General features: G+C 33.7%; 1 protein-coding gene across 1 annotated transcript in view; it reads left to right on the top strand.

The window, feature by feature from the left end:
• The window catches only part of GSTCD (glutathione S-transferase C-terminal domain containing), a 117,181-nt gene that overhangs the window by 2,886 nt on the left and 87,312 nt on the right, over positions 1–26,983 (top strand). The window contains exons 2-6 of the mRNA XM_010980667.3: positions 2,710–2,935; positions 6,102–6,542; positions 7,150–7,617; positions 12,776–13,027; positions 16,905–16,998. Coding sequence (XP_010978969.1) covers positions 6,123–6,542; positions 7,150–7,617; positions 12,776–13,027; positions 16,905–16,998 — 1,234 coding nt within the window. The 5' untranslated portion in view covers positions 2,710–2,935; positions 6,102–6,122. The remainder of the gene's footprint in view (positions 1–2,709; positions 2,936–6,101; positions 6,543–7,149; positions 7,618–12,775; positions 13,028–16,904; positions 16,999–26,983) is intronic.

The following is a 26,983-nucleotide window of genomic DNA, read 5'->3' as shown; positions in this document are numbered from 1 at the left end:
AGAGGTTTGAGTGGATTCTAGTTATGCTTTTTCCAACTCAGCTTACAGTGGTGAGATTGTTTCTTCAGTTTAATTTATATGTAGTTTGCTCTTAAAATAGTTTTATTTATTTGGAAGAGAAAGAATTGTGTCAAGAAGAATGAAGTTCCTGTTGTATCAAGACTAAAGTTCTCAGTAGTACTGTCATTACAGGGATTAGTGATACTCATTTATGTACATCCATTCATTTAGTCATTCCTTGAGCTAAAATTTGAAATGCAGTTAAGCATTGGAAATATGTCAGGTAATAAGTGCTATAAAGAAAAAGAAAGCAGTAGAATAGGTAAGATTATACTGTATAGCACAAGGAAATATATACAAGATCTTGTGGTAGCTCAGAGAAAAAAAATGCGACAATGAATATATGTATGTTCATGTATAACTGAAAAATTGTGCTCTACACTGGAATTTGACACAACATTGTAAAATGACTATAACTCAATAAAAAAAAATGTTTAAAAAAAGAAAAAGAAAAAGAAAGTGGGGTAAGGGGCTAGGAAGTGATGGGAATGCTCAGAGCAGTCTCTTCAGGTAGCCAGAAGAGACTGCTCTGAGTTAATACTCAGAGACCTCAGTGAAATGAAGGAGCAAGCCATGTGAATATCTTGGAGAAGAGCACTCTAGGCAGAGGGAATGGCAAGTACAAAAATTTTAAGTGTGGGAGCACTGCTGGCATCTTCCCAGAACAGTGGGGAGAACTGGCCAGAGAGAAGTGAGCAAGAGGGAGGAGTGGTAAGAGTTCAGGTCAGAGAAGAAGGACAGCTGGGTCACATCAGGCCCTAGAGACCATGATAGGAAATTTGGATTTTATTCTAAGTGTGTTGGGGATCCATTGGATGGTTGTGAGCAGCGGACATGCTCTGATTTATGTCTTTAAAGGGTCAGCCTGACTATTGTTGGAGAATGGACTGTTGTGTGGAGAGTTGGGGAAAATAGTTAATAGGCTTTTGTGGTGGTCTTTGTAAGAGCTAATGATGACTTAGACTAAGGTGATATTGGTAGAGGTGCTAAGAAGTTAGATTTAGCATATATTTCAAAGGTAGAAATAGGGTAAGAGAGAAAAGAAAGGTGTTGAGTGAGGCTTCAGAATTATGGACCTGAACATCTGGGTAAATGGTGTTGCCATTTTATCATAAAGGGGACTACTTGAGAAAAGAAGAACAGGTTTATAAAACTACCCAAGTGAAGATGCCAAGTAGGATATAGGAATCTGAAGTTCAGGGGAAAGGTTGTGGCTGAGATAAATATAGGAGTCATAGATGTTATTTAAACCTATAGCACTGTAAATCACCTTGGACAGTGCTGTTATAGAGTGAGTTGTGGCCCACGGGTCATGGAATCAATTTAGTGAGTACTAACTGCATTAAACACACACACACACACACACACACACACACACACACACACACACACACACACACACACACACACACACACAGGAGAAGAAAGAAAAAGCAGAGTAAACTATCATATGTATCTCCTGTGGTAGGGTATCTCTTCATGATTCTTTTGTTTCAGTTGCATTCAGTGTATAATAACTTATATTAGAAAGTTGATTTCTTATTGTGTGGCATGATCAAAAATTTGAAAGCCAGTAGTCAAAGGAGTGAGTATAAGTTAAGAATAGGGCAAAGCACTGAGCTACAGGTCACTAAGTGGTCTGAGGAGAATCCAATAAAGGAAACTGGAAAGGAACTACCAAAAAACATAATCCAGTGCTGAGAATTATTAAGTAACTCTGCCTTTAGGATGGAGGGTTTTTTTTAACCAAGGACAATTGCTTAGAATAACATATTTCTGATGATTTTCACTTTGGGGAAATTGTTGCTGCAATAAAATTGCTTCAAAAATGGTTCAATTTATGAAGTTGATAAAGTAGTGCTATTTATATTAGAAAAATACCTGTTCCTTAATGTTGTCAAATAAAATCCCTTTATAGACTCCATTAATGCTTTTGGATTGATATACAGTTCTTATCCATGTAATGAAAGTAGAATGTACTTTTAAGGATTAAGTAATGTATAAAAGTTCTGTGTGCTGAGCACATAGTTGGTGGACAATAAAATGTAGGTAATATTATTTAGAATTGTATTCTTTGTTCATTTAACATTTATTAAGTTCTTATCAAATTCCAGGCACAGTAATAATTTCTTGTTTAAAAACTAATCAGCTGGTCAATATTTTGTTGCAGTTATGTACTTTTGGTCTTTATTATATTAATATATAACTTACCTGTTATATAATATTTAGTTGCCATAGATCCAGACTTGAATTTTGAGCACAAAAGTTTCAAACTGTTTTGCAGCTTCTGGAGAAGTATGCTTTTTCCCCCCAATGTTTATTGTTTTTTTTTTTTTCTTACTCTCTCTCTCTATGTATATGTGTATATATACACACACACATACACATATGCACAGAGTAAAGTAGTAAAATGGTTTCAGATAAGAAAACACCTATAAAATTCACCGCCCCTTTCATAGAGGAAAATTTTATCAACACCAAGATACATTAATTAGAATGAGAATGAAAAAAAAGTCTGAATTCCTAAAATATTAAACCTGTGACTACTTCATTTGTTTGTAAATATCTTTAAAGTAATGATACCAAGTAATGATACCAAGGCTCAAATATTTTCTTTTTACCTTTTATTCCCTCTGCAACGTTCCCAAGCAAACTGGCCTGTCCGGGGAAGAGATGCACACTGCATCAGCTCTGTTCAGCATCTCAAGTTTCTGGTTTTGTCTGCTGCTTTCTCACTCCATCTCAGGAGTAGTTGCAGTGTGGCACCTGTCAAAGCTGAGAAAGAGAAATGACAGACACTGCTTCTGTGCTTGGCAGGAATGTAATATGGAGTAACAGGAGCTATGCCCCAAGCCTTGTATTGGAGACCCAAAAGGTGATTCTACAGTACCTACCTTTTTAAAGCTCATGACATAAAAATAATGAGATAAGGAATTCTCTAGTTAGAAATGGAGGGAAAAAGAAAAAAAAGAAGGGTTTCTTTTCCCTATGGTATCTGCAAACTTTAGGCAAAAACTGTGTTCTACTTTCTTAAAAAATTAAAGACATAGTACAAGACAAAAACATATATCAGATTTTTACAGGTTTGCTAATACTGAATATTTATTTTAGAAATTACATTAGTACTTAATGTGGAGAAATAGCCCAGGGAGAGTATTTTTTTTTAACTCCAAGATCATTAAGTAACATTTTTAATCTCCAGGGTGGAGAGGGAAGCCCACCAACATCTATATTAAAAAATAAATGAATTATGATAAGAATCAACAGCACTTTGCATTTTCTCTCAGGCATCTCATTAATTTTTAGGTATCTCCATGGGCAGGTTATTGCTGTTCTGGTTTGTTGACATTTGGCACTTATTAAATGCTCACAGTGAAAAAAAGTTTGTAGAATGTGTAAAAGTTAATTCTCAAGATTCTTATGTGCTTCAGGAAATGGCAAATATACATGTACTCTAATTTTAAAAAATGTTTCCACATACCCTAAATCAAAGGCTGTACGATAGTATGACAGTATGACATTGTTTTTAGTTTTTAGGTTTTTTTTTTTTTAAGTGTTAGCAGGACTAGACTCTGTGTCCTATTTCTTAGACAAATGAGGAACTTGATTATGTTTTCTTTCAAATCTACTTCTTAGGGAAGTAAGTGGAGTTTCTTTATAGTTTCCCACTGCTAGCAAAGGAAATTAAGAGGATTGGTAAATTAATCAGCAATTGAATTATAGGGGCAAACTCTCCAAAGAGACTACCAGTTTTCTACATAATGTTGATTTCTTTTGCCTGTGAACTTTAGCAAACACTCTTTAATATTTTGTTTAATCTTTTGTTTTCCAATCAGTTCTAGGTGGGAAAAAAAAATCCAAAAGATAATTAACTTAGCTCAGGGAGAAAACGGTTTACATGGGTTAAAGAATTGTGGCTTTTAATTACATGGAATAATTTTCCTCTGGATAATCTTTTAAAGAAGTAACAAATCATAGTGCAGATCTGTTATGTTTTAAGGAAAGACATACAATATAAAACACTCATTATCAAGAGGTTTTCTAAGGCAGTACTTTACTAATTATACCCTTTTGTTATAATGGGTTATTAGCCCTTTAACAAAAAAGTTGAGGACCAAAATTAAAGAGTTCTTGACTATTTTGCTTTTGACGTTTTAAAAAAAATCTAAGGAATTTAGAATATAAAGGAAATTTGGTAAGTTGAAGTTTCCTAAAATTTAGGGTACACCAATATTTCAAATACACTTAAAAGAGTTGCATGTGTACTTTTTAAAGTCTTTTAAAATATTTTAAAAAATAATTTTAAATATTTTTTCCTTTAATATACCATTATATGGTAAATGCTTTTAAAGGGTGCCATCTAGTGTCAGTTTTGGAATTGTGATTTATAGATTAGAACATGGGGAATTTTAGACCCATGAAATGTAGAAATCAAACAAAAAGTCATAATTGACCTAAACCTTAAGGACTATGACTTGAAAACACCCATCAATAATTTGACCACAAGATTGTGTATGTTTGCATCTTTAAAATGTGTATTCGTCCATGCATTCATTGAATACTTCTTGATTATACATATATATGGATATATATATGTGTCTGTGTATATATATCTATATATGTATGTATGCATAGATATATCTCGCCCTGTTTTAGGTGATGCAGTGAACAAAGCAAAATTTGTACTCTCTAGAACATTCTATTGGGAAGACAAAATAAATCTATAGTATGTTACAATAGTGATAAGTGCTGTGAAGACAAGCATAAAAGGGAATAGAAAGGTTTTTTTCAGGTAGTTTGGAAGTTAAATATGGTAGCCAGGGAATATCTCAAGAAGTTAATATTTGAGTAAATACATGAAGGAGGTGAGAAGGTGTTCAAGGCACTAGAAACATCAAGTACAAAGGCCTTGAGGTGGGTATGTACGTAGTGTTTTAGAGGAACAACAAGCCACATCTGCTGGAGCTGTGAGCTAAGAGGACAGTTGAACTCAGAGACACAGAAAGAGGATTAGATCAAGGAGATCTTTGCAGGTCATTGCAGGAGATTTGCCCTTTCTCTGAGTAGGATGGGAAGACATTAGAGGATTTGAAAAGAGGCATGACATGATCTTATTCCATTTTCAACAATATCACTTTGGTTACTATGTTGAGAATAGACTAGAGGATGGAAAGCAGGATTAGGAGGCAATTGCTATAATTCAGAAGAAAGTGATGGCTTGGATGACAGTGGAAGCAATGAAGATGGAATGAAATGATCAGATTCTAGGTATATGTTGAATGTAGTGCCAAAATAAATTTTTAATGGATTGGTTATGGGGATGGGAAAGAAAAGAGTAATTAAGACTGACTCTAGGTTTTGTCCTGAAGGATAGTGCCCCATTAACTGAAATGGGGAAGATACATGAGGAGCAGGTTTTGTGGGTAGCAGGAGAATAAGGAACTTGATTTTGGACATGTTAACTTTGAAATATCTCAGTCGTCAACATCTAAGTTATGAAGAATTTCAAATATTTTTTCTGTTGTGATTCAGCATGCAATAGTTCATCATGTCAAACTCCACTTTAGGAAAATCCATTTTTCATGAGGGAATGAATATATCCCCCACCCTCCACCCCCAAATATTATATTTTAGGGTCATTAAACAGAAGTAATATGGAAGGACCAGCATTAACAAAGCTTCTTATAACTGTTATCCCTAGACACCTCTAGGTATTCTTGGTTATGTCTTACGTCCCATCCTAATCATCTTTTTTTCTGACCATAGTGAGACCTCAAAGTACTAGACTGGGAGGGTTCTATTGCAAAGCACTTGAGGTATGCTCATTTTAAAGGGGCTGGGTATAAAATCAGCCTTAAGACTGGTTAATTGCACAGGGTGGAAATCTTTCTTTTGGAAGCCATTTATTCAGTCCAAGAACAGATTCTTTTAGAAACATACCTATGACAAATCCTTGATGATTTCTAGAAAAATTCATCTTTTATTTTAGTTTCACAATTACTATGTTCTAAGTCCTATAACCTCTTCAATTTATGTTTCAGGTAACCCAATGAAAGAAGAAAATGAAAGGCATTAAGAAGAGTCTTACAGAAGAATATCTATACTTGGATTTTTCTCACCACATAGAAGGGTTCATCTTTCCTCTTCATACATCTGTAACTTTATTTTTGTTATCATACTGTGACTGCAAAATCTTTAAAGTTTGCTTAGTCCCCAACAGAGAAAGCACTGATGTTTTACTACTTAAAAATGTACTGTCTGAGGATGTTGAAATACAAATTATTTCAAGGCAAGATCTTCCACCAATAGTCCAGAGTTGCTGTTTACCTGCAGTAGTGGAAAGACCAGACAATTTCTGTAGAGCAGGACTTGCTGTTGTACTGAGACACATAATCCAGAAATCATATGAAGCAGACCCCTCAAAGAAGGAAATTTTGGAACTTCTGGGTTTTAAGAAGACTTGCTTGAAAGCCTGTGCTGAAGTAAGTATAATGTCTCTTTTCTGTTATTTAAAGCCATAAAGTTCACTTGAATATTTATTTTAACTTTCCATTAGAAACTTCAAATTTAATATACTTAAAAAAACTACAGCAACCAATGAAATAAAGCAGCCCTCTGTGTATACCGATATTTCAGTTCAGTGTTGAAAAACAAGAATTTAAGATTTAATTTATGAAGTTTAGAGACATTATTTTTAGGGAATGACTTCTTTTTTTACCTTTTAGTTATGTTAAGGATTTTTAAAGGAAATTTTACATATGATCAGGAGCGGAAGTAGCAATGTTTCGGAAACCCAGCTGTTTTAGTGGGGAGTGTACTTTAAAGGTTTTGGGAAGCAAGAATTTATTCAGTAAGAGAATACAGAAAGATAGTATGTATTATACAGGAGTGCTAAACCTCCATTGTTTAATGTTATCACTTCTGAAGCACTGTAATATATCTCTTGATAGAACATAAAAGCCTCGCCCAGGGATGGTTTAGCTCAAGACTTAAATACACCAGACCAGTCTTATTTCCCAACAGAAAGTTATTTTTCTTCTAGCTATACTGAAAGTAAATAATCCTGTCATTTCTTGTTTTATTTTGTAGGTTAGTCAGTGGACCAGGCTATGCGAACTTACCATTCCTTTAGCTGTTGAGAATTTTCTCAAAGAATCTTCTGACCAGCCCCCAACTATCCCTGCAGAAATATTAGAGCTAGAAAGAAAGCTTAGTGAGCCTGTGAGAGTGCATAACGATGACAAACTCCGGCGGCAGAAGCTGAAGCAGCAGAAAGCTGCTGGAGTCAGGCCTTCCCTGGCCAAGGAAAAAGCACAGAGCAAGGACCACAGACAGGGGTCATCGGAGGAGATGGACTCTTCCCCTGAGAGCCTGGAACTGAAAGTGGCCTTCGCGAAGCTCACAGTACACGAGGACCCTGCTCCTGCCAACAGGGAGCCTTCTCACATCAGAAAAGCAAAAGCCTCTGACCTTCCACCCCTGGAGCATGTGTTTGCGGAAGGCCTGTACTTCACTCTGGCAGATATTGTGCTCTTGCCTTGTATCCATCACTTCTTGGTAAGGTTTACCAGGAATGGGTACACTACTATAAGTTTCAGTCTGTAGGACTGCCCAGGTTTGAATCCCTATTCCGTTTCTTACTATCATTATGCTTCTGGGCAAGTGATTAATTAATCTTCTCCATTTTCTTATTTGTAAAATAGAGATGATAATAGTACCCATCTAATAGGATCCGTGTGAGGAACAAATGACAAATTGTTGTAAAGTCTGAACATGTTTTGGCACATGGTTGCTTTCAGTATTGTTACTAATTATTATGACTTTTAGTTTTGAGTTGCTAAAATGTTAGCAATTGTTATGATTATTAATTTTAAATTGCTCTTGTGATTACCTGCTAATATTAGAGGTTCCAGTATTAAAATACCAAAATCTCTTGTCAGCTGTATTTTATAATTAAGTAGTCACTTAAAATACTAATTTCATTATTTTAGATACTAGTAAATCAGAAAAATTTTACCCTCATCTCTGTGCTCAATAAGATTATATAGCTGGCAGTGGTATTCAGTGTTGTTGGAGATTATAAATGGAAAGTTTTCTCTCCTAGAACAGGTACATATACATATATATGTGTTTGGTTTTTTTTTTTTTTTTTGTCTTTTGTCTGTCTTTGTAGGTAAAAAAAAAAACAAAAAAAACCCAAGGTACAAATAATATCAGAGTGAACGTGGGAAGCTAGAGCTCTGCAGCTTTCCAGTTGGCTTTCCAGAGCTGCATTTTTCTGCTTTGAAGCATTTCACCCTTTGCTTTCCTAAGGAATCAGATATCAGATTTCATTCTGATTATACATCACCAGCACTTCAGGAATCTCTACTGACAGATGAGAAAAGATTTCTAATGAAAATCTATATATTTGGAGATGAGTTCCTCACTGATAAGTTAGGTGGTATTAATCAATTGGCATTTTCTTAAAGAATATTTCTCTTCAAAATGGAAACAAAACAATGTTAGAAACCAAAATAACTTCAAAATTAAAGGATATGGAAAAAGAAATACAGGAATCGTTTAGACATTGATTAGTATTGTAATTGTCATGTGTATTCATGTTGTCCATGGAGCTGGGTGGGAAGAAAATAGACTATTTTCCCCCTAGTCAAATGATTTCTAAATTCTCTTTATCTCTGATAGTCCTCACCCCCTTAACACCCCACCCCACCCCCATGTGCTTATTACTTACTTTGGTTATTAGAGCAGTCATATTATGCACATTATGAAATGCGGTTGGTTTTAATGGCTTCCTGGTCTTCTTAGATAACTGTTTGTTCCTAATTTCATAAAAGTTAAATCAAAGTGGCATAAACATAGTTCATTCATTTGAGAAATTCATTGAAAGCCTACTACATATGTCAGGCACTGTTGTATGCACTAGGAATACAGTGATGAAGAAGACAGGTATGATCCCAGCCCATATGGAGTTAATATTCTAATAGGGGAAGATAAAAATGAAAAAGTAGACAAATAAATTACATATATTCAAATAATGGTAAGTGCTACAAGGAAAATAAAACAAGGTGACAGAGAAGACTTGAGTACTTGCTTTCAAATGCAACAAAACATAAAAATTTGGATTCACCTGCATAAAGGTGATTTTTAGATCAGTATCCATACATACATGCTGGGCATTGGTGGTTCAGTGGTAGAATTCTCACCTGCTATTATCCAGACATCCATCTTTATCCAGACATCCATCTTTAGCTCATTTGCATTTGATTTTAGCTTAATTTGAATACTATTTACCTGATTAGAATCAGTTGATGTGGAAGTATTCCTAACTGAGAGGATGTTTTTTTCCCCCTCTTCAGTGAGGTGGACCATTAACCTGTCTTCTGCTGAGTAAATCTACCTAATACTACTAAGGAACTCTGTTCTCATCTCTGGTTAAAATAGCAGAAAACTGGTACACTCAGCCTTTTCTATTACATATATTCTATGATTAAATTCTTCTGTTTCAACATTTATATGTAAACTAATTCTCTAAATATTTTCCTTTGTTTGTTTGTATTTTTCCTGGATCATCACATTTTCTTTCAGGAATTAATCTTTCTTTGCCAAAGCTTTGATGTTATTTCTGTTATATTTGTTTTTCTCTTGTAAGTCATCCTGGGTTATGAAGCAGCCGTTTCAGTTCAGATGGTGGCTGTGATGCTGAGCCTTTAATCTTGCATTATTAACACACATTGAGGTGATGGAGTGGCAGTCCAAATGATCGGAATCAAGATCAAGTTCATGACCAGGAATGAAGGTCAAGTTACTAGGTCTGGATCGGAAACACAGAGCTGAATCTAGGGCCAGGATATTTAGCCACAGGAGTAAGGTCAAGAATATGAAAGAGCAGTCAATTTTGCTAATTCAAGGTTTGGAATACCAGAGGTCAAAAATAGAAGAGTTAGGGAAAATACCTAGTTTTGTTAAGCAGAATAAAGCCAAATATGAAAAACAATTGCAGAGAGAGAGGCTGAGGTGTTATGTCTAAATCTCTGCTCCCAGCTCCTCTCCCTCTTCATAGGATATTAGATTGCAAAGTTAACCCCTAATAGCCCAGCACTTCTTCATGGAAGGTGCCTCACAAAGCCCTCTCCTCTGGAAAGTTTTAGGAATGGATTAAAAAGGAATCAATTAAAATGCACACTTCTTATCATTCCCCCTCCTTTAATTTATTTGCTAGAATATTCTACCATACAGAATAGCAAACATCTGGGAGAAATAATGAATAGCCATTTGAAGGCAAATCTTGCTGTTCTCTGATACTAGAAAGTTTTATAATTATTTTTAACTTACTGCTAATAAGCAGGTACACTCTGATAGAACTATTTAAAAGATTATTCTACTTCTGGAAGAGAAGTTGCCACTTCATGAAATATTTTTGTAACTTGAACATTTATGATTTAACTTACTACATTTTAACTTCTAATGCTTTGAATTGAGTTTTTTAAAACATTTATTGATAAAATCATTGTAGAAATTGGTTTTTGAGCAAAAATATCTATGTTAAATACCTCTTTCGGTGTTCCCACTGGGATCAAACTGAGAATAAAATGGGGATCTCTCTATTGGCTAGCATGTTGCAAAAATCATGGATGCCATTTAGTGGTTAATTTATATTTTCCATATCCTATCCTATGCCTTAGGTCCTTAGGAATTTTCAGATTTGACCCACCAGAGTTCTAGACTGTTAGGAAAAACACAAAACTGGAATGGTATTTCCACTTAGATAGGCTGTTTACTATTTTTATACTGCTTACAGTGCTCACCTAAACATTTGTCAGTGATGACATATTTTTGAAGTACATGACTAAGGAAATGATGTAAAAGAAGTACAAAATGCTTTATTAATAAGTAATGCAGAGGAGGAGATATTTTGAATAGGTTTAACATATTGCTTCTCTTTTTATTCATACACGTTCTTCTGCCCCTTATTAAAATTAACTACAAAGCCACTAGGATTTCATTTTATGGTCTTGATAGCAATAATTTTTTACCATTATTTTAAGAATAAATGCTCTTATTTTCTTGTCCTTAAGTAACTCTGATATATATAATGGTTTTGATCTTGTCAGCCAGGTAACATTTTAAAAAATCATTTCTTAGGAACAAATTTAATTTTCATTTCACATATTTTCATTAGCCTCCTCCTTAAATATATCTTCTTAGGTGTAATGAATGTGGTGCATTACCTGCTGAGCTGTCTGGATATCAGCAGAGCAGCCTGGCATGTTGATTGAACGGGATGACCTGTCCTGCAGAGTAAAACACCTCATTTTTTTTAAAAAACATGAATTATTGTTACTTAATCACAACTTATTTTCAGAAGGAAGAAAAGATGCTGTATGTGTCTAACAAATAAGAATAAATCACTACCAAGGGGAGTAAGGATGCTTACTTATTTGATTAATTTACCATGGCTTAAAGCTCAATTTCTTTAGCACATAATCTATTTCCAGGCAATTAAGTATTTCGGTGAGAATTACAAACTTTTTGGCTCCCAGAGTACCATTCAGACAGTATTTTTCAAACTTTTTTACTTTCACAGTAAATAATGCATTTTACAAGGTGACTGAACATATAAATATATATCTTTGTATTATATATGTTAATATATATACTTAGAAACACTTAGAAAATAACCCACCTTACTACATGCTATGTACTCTGATATTTTCTATTTTATTTCATTTTTTAAAAAAACCTACTGTATTGATTTTAAAACCTCACAATAGGTCATAAACAGCAGTTTGAAAAATGCTAATTTAATGGATCATTCTTTGAGAGCAAAAAATGGTTCCTTGATCATTTGTTCATTCATTCAGAGTAATTTCTGCAAGGCAGTGTTTTAAGTGCTTGTAGTAAGTATACAAAGAGAGTTAAACAAACCTATGCTTATAATCAATTCTTATTTAAACTTAAAGCCCGTTTAAAATAGAGTAAATTATATATGTGTATGAGTTTTTTCTTTAATTTTGTTCTTTCTGGCTCCTGTTTTGGCACTGATTATTGCTAGATATATTTGTAGAGATTTTCTATGACTTGACCTTTTTACTTTATCTCTTCATAATCATAAGTCATAATCAGTTTGTAAAATAACTGTTTCTATGGAAACAGCATTCAGTGTCTCACAAAGAAGCAAGAACATTCTAATTTTGAAAGAAATTGAAGTTTGGTGGTGGTGCTAGGGAGAAAGCATCTGACCAAGAGAAAACAGATACTAATTTACATCAGGGGTGATGGTTCAAATGTTTCTAATTTGTGTAAATAAAAACCTTTAAAAGCTGCATCCTAATAAAAAGAAACAAACTACTGATAATTAATTGCAACTATATGGATGAATCTCAAAAACACATTGCTAAGAGGAAAAAGTCACATTTTGTGATTCCATTTATACGAAATTTCAGGAAAGGCAAAACTAGACACATGAAAAGCAGAGCAGAGGTCTCTTGTAACTGATTAGGGAGCAGAGATTGATTGTAAATGGTCACAAGGGAACTTTTTGGTGTGATGTTGAGTGTTCTAATATTGGATTATTGCTGTAGTTGTAAAACTAAATTTACCAAAACTCATTTGAACTGTAAACTTAAAATGTGTGAATTGTAAAGTTACCTCAATCAACTCTTATAACACACAAAAATATATAATAATGTGTTTTCATTCTTTTTCTGCCTAGGTAATTATCTGTAAGAAACTTTCGGAAAAGCTGGTAGAATTTCCACTGCTGGCCGCCTGGTACCAGAGGATTCAGGAAGTGCCAAGAGTAAAAACAGCGGCTTCCCAGTGTGGGATCCAGTTTCTCCATTTACCACAGTTGCAGACCACCTCAAATGAACACCATCCAAACTTAGATGAGGCCCCATGTATAGAGGAGCAAAGTGATCCTTTATTTATAGGAGGACCACGACCCACTATGACCAAGTTAATGGTACTTAAGTTGGTTTTATTAAAGTCTTGTTTGAAGGATTCCATGTGGTAATGTTGCTGAGCATCCTACCCCAACTTGCAATCATCTGTTCACACTTCTGTTATAAATTTTATTTATATCACTCTTGACCAATTAATATTTCTGCTAGTCTTTTCATTTAAGTGAAATGTGGTAAATTGAAGATTTTTAATATTGTGTGTCTTTGGAATCAAATAAGTCTATATATATATTTTTTTTTTTAAATATTTTTCTCAAAGCTTTTTTTTAATCTAAGACACCAAGAGCATATTATGTGTGGTCAAGTTTATTGTTTTAACCTGATGTTTTTCTGTTGCAAGGACTTGGTCTCAGTTTTTTTAATTTTGAGGTGATGATTTGAATTAAAGAAATATAAAGATGATTATCTCAGTTTACATTCCAAGATTTTGTCTAAATTTAAGATTTTTGAATTCTTTGAATTGTCTTAACTTTATTCTTTGATTTTAGTGACTTTTTATATAATAAGAACACATGATTTTTCTGTCTTTGCAGCATAATTTGTTTCTAATAGTACTAATTGTAAAAGTTTTTGCCAATAAGCTCTCTTTTCTCTATCATTCAAAAAATTTGCAAAAGTGTGTTGTTTTTAACTTAGACTATTTGAAGAATTATTTGAATAGAGAATTTGTGAAGTAGTTTGAGCTAGTCATCTGAGTTGTATCGGAAATACTTGAGTTAGGAAGTATTTAAATTCTATACTTAACATAAAGTTTGCTGATTTGGAAAAGCACAGGAAGATTTTAGTAGTGATACCAGCCCTTTATCTCTTCAGCTAAGCTTTGTTAGCCTAGTGATGAAACTATGAAACAGGCTGGTATAGTTGGTTATAGAAGATATCAGGTATCAAAGCAGATCCAAAGTTTGATGTGTCTTGATCAGTTGGTTGTACTGTTCAGTAATCTCTCATTACCTCCTGAGTGTTTTTTTAAAAATAATTGTCAAGAGAGTAATCTTTGTATTAAAATACTAATTTTTAAAATTTCCACAAACCAAAAATCTATACCTTTAATTCATACTTATGCAGAATCTTGAAAAAAATTGGTAATTCAGATTTTTCTACCTATGCTCTTCCAACAATAAAATGACATTAGGAAAGGCATTTACATTTGAACTGTTTAAAAATATTTATAAAAAAGAGAGATAACTAAAATTCAAAGTCAGAAAAAAGTTAATAGACAATTATAAAAATAAGTCTTTTTGTAATAATGTGAAAATATAAAGGAATCTTGAATTTTTAATTTATAGGGGATGTGTTAGTTCAGGTCCTCTAAGAAACAAATTCCAAGATAGGGAGCAAGCAGTGTACTGAAGGAAGCAGCTTCAGTGAGGGGAAGTGGAGAGGCAGCCAGAGGAGGCTGGGAGGGCCTTCAGAATGTGATGCAGGTTTGATCCCTGTGCATGAAGACAGGAAAGATAGGAAGATTGAGTCAGAAAAGTCAGACTTCTGTGCAGTTCTAAGAAAGTTTTCTCAAGTCAGTGGGGAGTCCTTGAGCCTGAATCATCTGTCAGAGAGTTCCATGTTTCTCAAAAATGATCTGCCACTCTCAGTCTCTGAGACTGAGACTCTCAGTCATTGCTTTGGGAACAGCCCATGGGAAAGCTATGCTAGGGACCAAGTGACTTGGGTTCTCCCAGCTTTGTAGCTAAGTTAACATTATTACCTTCAGTAAGTCATTTAACCAAAGGCTCTCAATTTCTCCTTTTAAAATTTGGAGAGCAGTACACATTCTGTATGATTCATTTCTGATTTTAAATCTTATGATTGTATAAAAGTTGCTTGGGAGATTGCATCTTCAATTAAAAAAAAAGAATGTTCAAATATGAAAATAACTTAAACTTTCCATTTTCATTCAGTTCTAACTTGATAGTGTGTATTGTATGCAATACATTTTCCTTTTTATTTTGGGGGTGGTAATTAGGTTTGTTTCTTTGTTTGTTTCTAATGGAGGCTCTGGGGATTGAACCCAGGACTGCATGCATGCTAAGCACATGCTCTGCCACTGAGCTCTACCCTCCCCTCATCATTTTCCTTTTTAATATGCCATTATTTTTGCTACTTACCAGCAAGTTTATTGTCATATATATTTGAAAGACAATATTATATCAATTTACTATATTCTGTGAAGGTATTTTATTTATACTGTTACTTTTCATTTCTGTATAGTTAGGCATTTTGGGGAGTTTTTGTGTGTGTTTTGGGGTTTTTTGCCGATTCCATGAGGACACATGAAATTGGCACTAAGTGAATGTATAAAACAGGAAACTTTTCTAACAATCACATCTCACCTTTTTTCCTTCTGTTTTCTTTGGCACAATCTTGCCTCCCAAATCCCCCTTATTTTCCAGATGTTCTAAATTTATTTATTTACTCAGTCAAAAAAAGGTATATGTTTTTACTAAACTTCAGACACTGTTTTGAATGTTGGATATATGAGGAACAAATTGGACTGCCCCCAGGGAGCTTACATTCTGGTGAGGTAGCTAAATAAAGAGAAAAACAAATAAATGTGTATGTAGCACATTAAGTAATGATAAGTGCTATAAAAAAGTAACATAGGATGAGGAGGATGGAAGTGATGGAGGTCAGGATAGTTTTTTAGATAGGGTGATAAGGAAGGATTATCTGATGAGGTGAAGACATTGAGCAAATAACCTGAATGAACATTTGAGAATTTGGAGGAAGTGTCCTAGGCAGAGGTTCCAACTATTAAGACCCTGAGCAAATCTACAGAGACAGAAAATGGATCAGTAGCTGCCCAGGGCAGGGAGCTATGGGGGGAGAATGGAGAGTGCTAATGGGCATGGGGCAAGACCCTAAGATGGGAATGAGTTTGGTGAAATGAGGAATAGCAAGAAGCTCAGTATGGCTAGACTAGAATAAGGGAGGTAGGGGAGAAGTAGATGATGTCAGAGAGATATGTTTATCTTTCTGAAGGCAAGGAAGTCCTCTAGACGTCTCTACCTATAGATGCAGCTCTACCCCAACAAAAGAATTTTTGTACTATTTCCTTTGGAACTGGAATTCAGCTGGTTTTCACAATAGAAAGTAATCTCATAAACTAACTACAAAGGGCTAATGATAGATTCTCAGGGATTTTTGTTTTGAATAGATATTCCTGAAGATAAATTCATGAACCATGTATATGTATCCTATGGGCTGTGGACAGAATATGATTGGAAAGGATCTGGGAATCCATGTGTGTGCCAAGCCACTGTCTGTAGATCAAATAAGTAAATGCACAAAGTTTTACATGGGGAAGGGATCTGAGAATGTTTTTATGTATTGAAGGATAATGATCATTTTTTTAAAATATTGGGAACCATTTGGTTAAAACAAAAGGATCCTTTTCTAGAGACTTTGTAGGTACTTGTAGAAGGCTAGTATGTATGATAACGTTGGGTGAATGTTGAAGTGGGGACTTTTTGGTCCTTTAAATATAGCTCCTAGGCAGGGACAATTTTCATATAATTCAAGACAGATCTTGATGGAAATATGCAGAGTCAGTTTTTGATTATGTGGATTGTTTCTGATAAAAACTTTTATCCTCAGGTGACTTTTCTCTTTGACACCCAATATATTTCTAGGTAGCTTATTACTTCTGTGTTGCTTCAGTAATATTTTAAATAGGAAATTTAATAATAATTTATAGTAAAGTAATTGAGCTGTCAAGAAACTCAACATACCATTTCTTATGTAACTAAGTATTTTGAGGAATACCTGATGATTATTAAAATTTATATTCCTCCTTGCCAGTATAGAAACTAGAAATTTGGTCTTTAGAACATAACAGGATTTTATTAATTCATTAATTTGGAAAGGGCCTATCTCCTTTTTCAGGAAAAAGGCATTGAAGTGATGTTTTCTCCCCACCCTTGCCCTACTTGGACCCTTGATTGGGATACTCTTCCTGCAGCAGTGAGCCCAAAGGAAGGTGAGTTTTTTCCTTCTTTTTTGAATTTTACTTGTAATCTGGATACGCTGTTCAGATCCATCTTCTAGATCTCTAGTTCTCTCTTTGGCTATATCCAACGATATGATTATACTATCCATTGCATTTTTATTTTATTTTTATTCTAAAAATTTTACATATACACATTGCTTCAATTTAATATTTCCCACATTTTCCTACATTTGCTTCATCTATTCCTTTTATTTTTCTTTGCAGAAGTATTTTGAAGCTTATCCCAGATAACATGTCAGACTATAGTATGACCATCTAAAAAATATTGACATCTTAAATAATCTCCATGTCATCACACTTAATAAAAATCAACAAAAATTCGTTGATCATCTAATAAGCAGTTCATAATGATTTTCCCCCAACTGTTTAAAATGTTATTTGAAAAAAATATTTTGATAGTTAGGTTTTCAGTTAAATAATTATATTTTTTATTGCTAGAAATTATATTTGGTTTGTTTGCTTTGATAATACACTTTTCCCTGCTCATGTTCAATTTCCTCTTGCTATAATTTGTAAACATAGTGATTTTATAATCTGTATTTGTTGTTTCTAATAGCTGATGCCCATAGAAGTCTAGTTCCGTTGTTTGTTGTTTCTATTGACTTGACTACTGGCTCTGTTTCCCTGTTAGTTTTGTAATTTTCGATTATAAGTTCATTTTTGGGGTTACCTAAATCTGAGAATCTTGTGGGGCTTGGGTTAGGAATGAATTCCCACAGAAATAGTTAATGTTTGTTTGTGTGAGGCATCTTGAAGTATAGAACTGAAGGCACTAGAACTTATCATTAGTTTTTCAGATTGAGATTCCTTCAGCCTTTTCTATCTGGGGCTGAGGTTTAAACAGAAAAGTTTACTTTTATCGTCTTCCTTTGCTGTTTGATGGAACTTTTTTTTTTTTTTTTTGAAATGCATCTTTTCATAATGAATATAGCTTTTCAAGGTTTCGGCTTTCATGTAGTGATACCAGTTTCAACTCTCCACCATGCTAGGGGTCAAGGACTAGCCTGTCTTCTTTGTCTAGCTGTTAAAGCCTGGATCCCAGCAAATACCTTCCAGGCAGCTGTGGTGTCAGTTCAAGATAATTACAGTGCTTTTTAGTTCCTTTCCCCCTTTTTAAGGCCCTATGGGTTTTCCTTACTCTCAGAAATCCAGTTGTACGTGTAAAGGATGATTGTTGAATTTTAAATGCCCTTTTAGCTATTGTTTAGGTGAAGAACTTTTTTATAGCTCACTGTTCTATTTATTAGATCTTCACATATTCTTTAGTTTTATACTAAGCCAAATATAAGTTTTGATTTTTCAAATGCTCTTTGAAATCATATGCTCTTTGAAAATCATTTTTCAAATGCTCTTTCTTTTTTGTATTCATCTTTTCTATGCTGCTTCCTAATATTGCCTGTATCTCACTGATGAATTCTGTTCTGTCAGTCAAGAGTTAGATTAGAATTAGAATTCTTCCAAACTGGAAGATTATGTTGGATAGTTAAGAACTCTGCTGCAAAGATATTTTATAAAAATGAAATCCATTTTTTGGTGTTTTATTAAATATTTGAAAAATAGTCACTAATGAATTTGTTAATGTTTTAAGAATTTTTGACATTTTACAAAATTTAAATGTTTGTCTTTATTATACATGCAATTATATTTTGTATACTCTTCAGTTATAGTATAGATTCTGAAGGAGTTAAACCTATAATTTACTAAATAAAAATGAGATTTTTATTAATATTTATATTAAGAAATGGAAACAACTTTTTAAGTGCCACATGTTTTGCTCTATAATTAATTTACTGTGAAGGCAAAAGAATATTTTCACTTATTAATATGAGCACTCAAATTACATTTGCTACCAACTCAAAATTTGACATTAAGCATTCATATCTGGTCGTTTTACTGGTTAGAAGTGCATAGCTAATGGAGTTCATGGAATATATTACTCATTATATCCCTTTAATTGGATCACCTTATTTTCATAAATATAATGACAAAGATGGAATTATAACAGCAGAGCTACATGGCTCACTCACGTTTTATTCACTGTTTCTTAAAAGGTTTATAGTCTTGTTAGCTAAGGTAGAATTGTGTCATTTTAGATTTTCTGTTTTCAAGTCTGGCAGTTTCCATATTGCATAGTAATAGAACCTTTGTGAAATGAAATTATTGTACATAGTGGTGTGGAGGTCACTACACACATGTTCTGACGATTTGTCTTCTGGTACTGTCTTTTATGAGAAATTTATTATAATAAGGTATCGTTTGGGTGTTTCAAAGACTGACTCCTTATACTGACTCCACTGAGTTATATCAAGATTGTGGTGCATTTTATAAGAATCAGCTTCTTTACCATCAAAGACTGTATTAATTCTCATGATGGTGTCTCGTATATTTTGTAAGCCTATCTAATCTCTCATCCTCTGCTGTCATCCATTTTTCTTCCTCCATCTTACAAACCATTCCCTGAACTTTTTACTGCTTCCATTATACAATCTATATTTGCTACCTCCATGCCTTCACCTTCATTTTTCCTCCAGCCTTGAATACTCTTCTTTCCATTTCCCATTCCACTGAAATTGTATTCATCTTTTAAGGATCAAGGCAAATGCTGCTGCTTTCATTGAGCCTTCTGCATGGGTTATGAAGTCAGCCTGCTTGAGTTTGAAATCAGAGCTACCATTTAGCTAGCTAGATAACCTATGGCCAGATCCTCAGCTAGAATCTCTGAATTCTCTGTATTCTCAAACTGACAACTCTCTGTACTTCAGTGATCTCATCTGCAGAATGGGGATAATAATAATACCTACCTTATAAAATTGTTGGTATATTCAATGAATATATAAAACACTTAGTACAGTGCCTAACTGTAAATAATAAGTGTTAAATAATACTAATATAGCAGTCAGAATTAGCATTCCCTCTCAACATTTCTTTAGTACTTACTTACGCTTCATTTAGAATGCTTATAGTACACTTCTTTTACACTATATTTATATGCATGTTTTCCTTCTCCAATAGACTGTGAGCTCTTTAAATAAAGGACCCCTGTGGATAGGTTCTCAATAATTTTTTATTAAATTGAATTGGATTGAGACTGCAGATCCTTTTTTTTTAACTTCCCAAATTTCTATTTAAACCAGACAATTATTTTGTCTTATATAAATTTAAAAGACTAAAATAATTGAGATTATTTAGTTTTAAGAAAAGAGAACTGAATATTTAATATACATCACCATTCTTATTGTTATGTCATTATTATTATATTTTTCATGGACTGTTTGGGAGTAAGTTGCAGACATCATGACTCTGCTTCTAAATACTTAACTATCTCCTTTAAGAACAAGAACATTTTCTTACATTGCCATAGTACAATGATCAAAACAGGGTATTTAATTCAGTAATACTATTATCTATCCTACCATCCAGTAGATTGTAGTACATTTAGTTGTCATGTTTCTTTACTTTCCTTTTATGTGAAACAATTTCTCAGCCTTTCTTTGTCTTTCATATAACATAGACTTTATTGAAGAGTTCAGGCCAGTTTTTTGTATACTGTCTCTCAGTTTGGATTTGTCTAATGTTTCCTCATGATTAGATTCAAGTTATGCATTTTGGGCAGGAACACCACAGAAATGATACTGCGTCTTTCTTAGTGCCTCATTATCAGGAGGCATATTATGTCAGTTTGGGCTCAGTGATATTGACTTTGGTCATTTGCTGAAGGTGGTGTCTGCCAGGTGCCTCTACTGTAATGTTACTATTTTGCTCTATTGAATTAATAAGTAGTTTGTGGAGAGATAAATATTTGAGGCTACATAATATCTTATTTCTTTTCAAAATTTCACTCACTGATTTATATTCATTTAATGCTTCTTGCCTATGGTAGTTTCAAAATGGTGATTTTTCAACTCCATCATATTTCTATGTTTGTTAGTTGCCACTCTACTATAAGAAACTTTTCTTTTTTTCTTTTTCTTTCTCTCCTTCTCTCTTTCTCTTACTGTCTATTGACTCATGAACTTTTGGTTTATTAAATGAGCTATAATCCATCACTGTCTTTACTAATTTCAGTGCTCAAGTTGTCCCAGGTTGTAAGTGCCTTCAAGCTGGCTCCTGAGCCTTTGGAAATGCCCCAACCATTGTATGACTATGTCCTTAATTTCTGGCATAATGAAGTATTACAGGCTCATTTTGTCATTTCCCGGCCCCAGCCCTAGAATCAGCTGTTTCTCCAGAGAGCCCTGGTTCCTTTTAGTAGAGGATGGTATTGAGAAAATTAGATTTGGGCACTAGGTATGCTCATTGCTAACAGTGTTGTTGCTTCTAGGTTCTCTCAGCAGAGAGATGTGTATACAGATACATCTGTTAGGAAGTAGATGAATGTATGCATACATCTACATACACACACATGCATAATCATCACATCAATGTCTACTGCTGTACCTATATATATGTCTATTACACTGACACCTTTCATTCTAATCCAGTACCACAAGATCCTTCCTAGTTTTTCTGAATTCAATATCTATGTCTACCTCTTCCAACAGTAAAAGTTATAGCACCCAACATCACTTATAGATTTGTTCATTTGTTCTGTCCTCCACTATGTGAATGGTAATTTCAGTATTGCTTTATGCTTATCTCTGTGAAAAGTACAACTACTAAGTTGAATTCCAGTTTGTTTGCAGTTATTTTCATCTTTGAATTCAGAGTATATGCAGGTAATTGTGATCAGATGGTTCTACAGAAGATGAATTATGAAAAGTGAAAAATTAAATGTTTAAGTTAATGTTAATTGTGTCCCCTGATAGAAAATCTTCAGTCAACAGTTTCCTGCTCTGAGAGGATCCAGGCAATTGCATATTCTTTATGACCATTTGGCCTCAAATAATTGTGATTTCCTACTCTTATGAACTAGGGTAAATACTGTATGAGCCTGAGGACTCCTTTTGTTATGTCCAGAGGCACCTCTTCCTTGCTCTTTGAATTTTTGCCCTCTGAGTATGAAGGAAGGAATAGACGTAGTCTTTTGCCTGAAGACCTAGAATAGAACTGCTCTAAGCCATTCACTCCATCGATATTTCCCTATGCCCTCTCTGTTCTTCAGTACCTTTTAGGTGAATGGTTCCTGTATTAGGAGTTGCTCCTAGACCCTAATAATCACATCAATCATCAAGGAGGGAGCAGAGTCAGAAGCATGACCTTATAGAAGATAAAGGCAACAAGAAAATAGTTGCATAGGTGTTGTTCCAGTTATAATCTCTTCTATTCTTATATTCAGAGTTCAACTGTCTTAGAAATATGGCCTAATTAGGTATACATGAGGCCTTAGTTTTGCTTTTGAGCTGTGTGAGAGCACTAACTCCTAGGCAGACTGATATGAGGATAGTGTCTAAAAACCTTGAACATCACCACTCGTTCACCCTCACCCTCTGCCACTCAGGTTAGAGTGTATACTTAACAGCTGAGTTAAAAAGAAAATGAACAGCAGAGTTTTACTAGATGGATATAGTAAGATCTCTCATTTCTAGAGGGCTTTAAACCTAGTAGATTTCATTTACTAGGGACAGAGATATATGAATTCTTAGAACAAGAATTACAAACTGGTATATTTTGGTTACTGTTATATAAACCACTGATTGAATTTATGGTTCTAAGGGAATGTATAATTTTGTAATCCTAGTGGAAGATTATTCTCTATTAGGAATAAGATATTTCTTTTTATCAAACTTTACATACAGCAATTATAGATGACTAAAGTTTTTAAATTTAAAAGCTTATCCTGATGAGAATCATTAGAAATAATCCCTTTTTTTCCCTATTTGTTTTCTGTATAATATTTGGGGTTGAAAAGAATGAATTGATCCTTGACATCAGGAAAAATATAAAATATGATAGTGATACACGATGTAACTAGTAAAAATTTGCCTCAGTGCAAAGGCTCTGCCCTCCCTCCACCCTTTTATTATATGCTTCAACAAACCAAATCACCCTTTCCTTTTCCAGCAGAAGTGACTGAGGTAAGCAAAGGAAGAATGTGGTCAAGGTCTTTGGAGGGAGTTGTATCCAAGGTGGAGAAAGGAAGGACTAAACAGAGCCTTTCCCTCTATCAGTGATTCTTAACAAGGTTCTTACTAACCCTAAGGGATGTGGTAAATAGCACTATATTTTGCTATTTGTGCCAGAAAGCCAGGAATGCTAAAAGGTCACCATAACAAAGAATTGTCTCATCAGTAAATATAAACATTGCCCTTTTTTGGGGAAAATAAAACATAAAAGTTTGTCTTAGGACCTCTAGTCAGGGTGTAAGAATACTTCATTGTCCTAAACCATTACTTTTCAAACTAGGACATCCATCAGAATCATTTGTTAAAATAGATTGGTGGGCCCTACACTAGAGTCTGAGCGGGGCCCTAGAATTTTCATTTCTAAGAAATATCAACTAATACTGCTTCTGCTGCTTTTGAGGACCACAGACTGTGAAGTCTTACCATAGGTAACTGGTGTAGGGCATGTGTTGGCTGCTTTGATTTTAAACTTTTACCGCCAAAACAAAATGAACAAGATCAAAGTTTTCTAAATTTTTTTTTATAACCTAAAAAAGTTATTTTGGGGCCTTTAGCATGGAGTACATCAAATATAAGAGTTTATGCATACCTCTGAACCATTTGGTAACTACGAAAACTTCTAATTTAAGCCAAATATATTAGCAAATATAATTGAAAGTAGAAATACCTTGATAATGTAAATAAGAGTAGCTGTCTCTTTCAAGAAACTTCTTTTTCCTGAAATACTAGTCTCAGAGTCTTATTTTTTTTCCACTTCACCACACTGGATGAGACTCAAAAAAATTAGCATATTTGTTTTCTTACTTTTAAAAAATTATTCTCCTGTGAGACAAGGTAAGGATATAGTCTCTCCAACACTTTTTTTGTTTATATTGAATAACTTTAGATTGTAAGGCTGTTACATTTGGAACTTTTTGGCATTTAAAATACTAAAAACACACCAAGAGAATGAGATCAAAGGTTTTTTTTCCTCCCCACTTTCTGGGGAAAAAATTTTCTAATATAAATGTTTTTCGTTTCTCTAAGTTATACTTAGCTGTGAAATCCAAAACCTGACCATATTTGACTCAGAACTCTACAAATTTATAACTGTTTTCTCTTCTTTCAAGACTGAGGTTCTCAACAAGCATTTTGGTGCTTCACCAAAAGTAATACACTCTCTTATTTAAACTGCATTTTAATCTGAAGCTAAAAGCCTCTAAAAGACAGTATATATAAATATGGACAGAATTTATATTAAATCATTTAAAATATAACAAAGTTGCAAAGAACAAGTTTGCTGTTTGCTTAGTGGTGCTCTTTTGATTCAGTGCCAAATACTTGACATATAGTTGTAGAGACTGAGACAGAGATAGAGATATATCACATGCTTATTATATTATATTATATATTATGTATATGAATGATATAAAACAGATCATGTGTTAAATTCATCTCCTTTTCTAGTAGAAATTTAGAAAAGTCAGCTAAAGTAATAGTAGAAGGAATTGAAACTGGCAGAGAGGTGGGTAAATTTTTACTAGGCAAATTCTTCCTATTATAGCGTTAGGCATTCCTTATGTAAAAATGTTAGTCATTTATAGGCTACTAGTTAATTGTATTTGGTAATACAAGAGGGGTAGTTCTGGTGGTAGGAATATTTTTATATAGGTTTTAATGAGTAGCCATTAGGTGAATTTTTTTACTTAAAAAATTAATAGATTATTATAATCTTTATTTGAAAGGAAGGTGACATAATGAGATAAAGACTAGTAGAAAGGTTTCTATTTTTCAGTCTTACTTTTTTCATGTGGAATTTCAAAAGGTTTAGTTTCTTCATGTGGCATGTTAAGAGTTTAAGAAAAAGAGAACAATGTAAAATGCACAATTTTATTATGCAGTTGACCCTTGAACAGCACAGGGGTTAAGAGTGCCAATCCTCCCTGCAGTCAGAGATCCCTGTATAATTTATGGTCAGCCTTTGGTATACAGCATCCTTTAGTATCTGCAGTTCTGCATCCACAGATTGAGTTAGTACTGTACTATTTACCATGAAAAAAATCCATGTGTAAGTGGACCTGTGCAGTTCAAACCCAAGTTGTTAGAGGATCAATGTGATTGTATAGTAATACATTACATTTTTACTTATTTAAGCCTTTTAAATTTAAACCTTTAAAAAAGTTTCTACTTTTTAAGATTTCACTTGAAGTGACACTTTAAATAATTTAATCAAATTCTCCTCAAATTTTATCTATAGGTTTAACAGAATTTTTATCAAAATTGAGCAAGATTTTTAGTAGATATAGACAAACTTATTCTAAGTTTTATATGGAAAAAATTTGTAAAAGAGTAATAGAGAGAATCATTCTCTGTGTTAAGACTTACTGTATAGCTACAATAATTGGAAAGAGAGATGTTAGAACAGAATAGAGAACATACAAAAAGACATAGAAGCAATTCAACGGGAGTACAATCTTTTTAAACAAATGTGGCTGGATCAAGTGCCCATTCATAGGCAAAGAGAATGAATATCTAAATTGCATACCTTATGTAAAAGTTAACTCAAAAAGGATCATGGATTTAAATGTAAAATTCAAAACTATAAACTTTAGAAGAAAATGTAAAAACATGCAAAAAAACTTTGAGAGCTGGGAATAGAAAAAGAGTTCTTATGCGTGTCACCAAAAGCATAATTCATAAAAGATTTTTGGTAGTTGGACTTCATCAAAATTAAAAATGTTTGCTCTGCCAAAGGCTCTGTTACAAGGATGATAAAACAAGCTAAAGATTAGAAGAAAATATTTGCAAACCAGCAATACATGCAAATCTGACACAGAATTTGAATCTGGAATATATAAAGAATTCTAAAAACTCGTCAGTAAAAAAATAAACAAAAAAGAATCCAATTAGAAAATAGGTAAAAGACATGAACAGATATTTTACCAAAGGGTATATACAGTTGGCACATACGCACATGAAAAACTTTCTTCTTCTTAACCATCAGGGAAATGTAAATTAAAACTACAATGAGATATCATTACACACCTATCAGATTGGCTAAAATAAAAAAGAAATAAGACTAAATGTTGACAAGGATGTGGAGAAACCGAATCACTCACACATTGCTGGTAGGGATGTAAAATTGTACAATCATTTGGAAAATAGTTTGGTGGTTTCTTACAAAACTATGGATACAGTTACCACAAGACTCAACAATTGCACTGCTGAGCATTTATCCCAGAGAAATGAAAACTTATATTCATACAAAATCCTGCACATAAATGTGCATAGCAACTTTATTCATAATAGCCCCAAACTAGAAATAACCCTAATACCCTTCAATGAGTGAATGAATAAACAAATTCTGATGTATCCTTGCTATAGAATCCTACTCAGCAATAAAAAGGAGTGGACTATCCATTCTTGTAACAACTTGGATGGATCTCAAAGTCATTACAATTAATGAAAAAAACCCATCTCAAAAGATTAACTATACTATATGATTGCATTTATTTACCATTCTCAAAATGATGAAACTAGAGAGATGGAGAACAACAGGTTAATGATTGGCAGGGAACAAGAATGGCTGTGGAGAGGTGGCTGCTGTCAAGGGAGCTCCATTGTGGTGATGAGGTGGTTATATGAACCTATACATGGGATCAAATCGCATAAAACTGTACATACACTCACAAAAAAGGTGTATTAAACCTGGTGAAAACTGAGCAAGGTCTGCGGTTAACAGTATTGTACTAACAATAATTTCCTAGCTTTGTTATTGTACTGAGGTTTGTTTGTTTGTTTGTTTTTACTTATTGTTTTTGTTTTGTTTTTTGCTTGTCTTTTTTTTTTGCAGGGATAGTTAGGTTTATTTATTTATTTTTAAAGAAGGTACTGGGGATTGAACCCAGGACCTC

Source organism: Camelus dromedarius, chromosome 1 (genome assembly GCF_036321535.1).
Source record: "Camelus dromedarius isolate mCamDro1 chromosome 1, mCamDro1.pat, whole genome shotgun sequence".
Classification (NCBI taxonomy): Eukaryota; Metazoa; Chordata; class Mammalia; order Artiodactyla; family Camelidae; genus Camelus; species Camelus dromedarius.
This window is presented reverse-complemented; position numbering and strand designations above follow the sequence as displayed.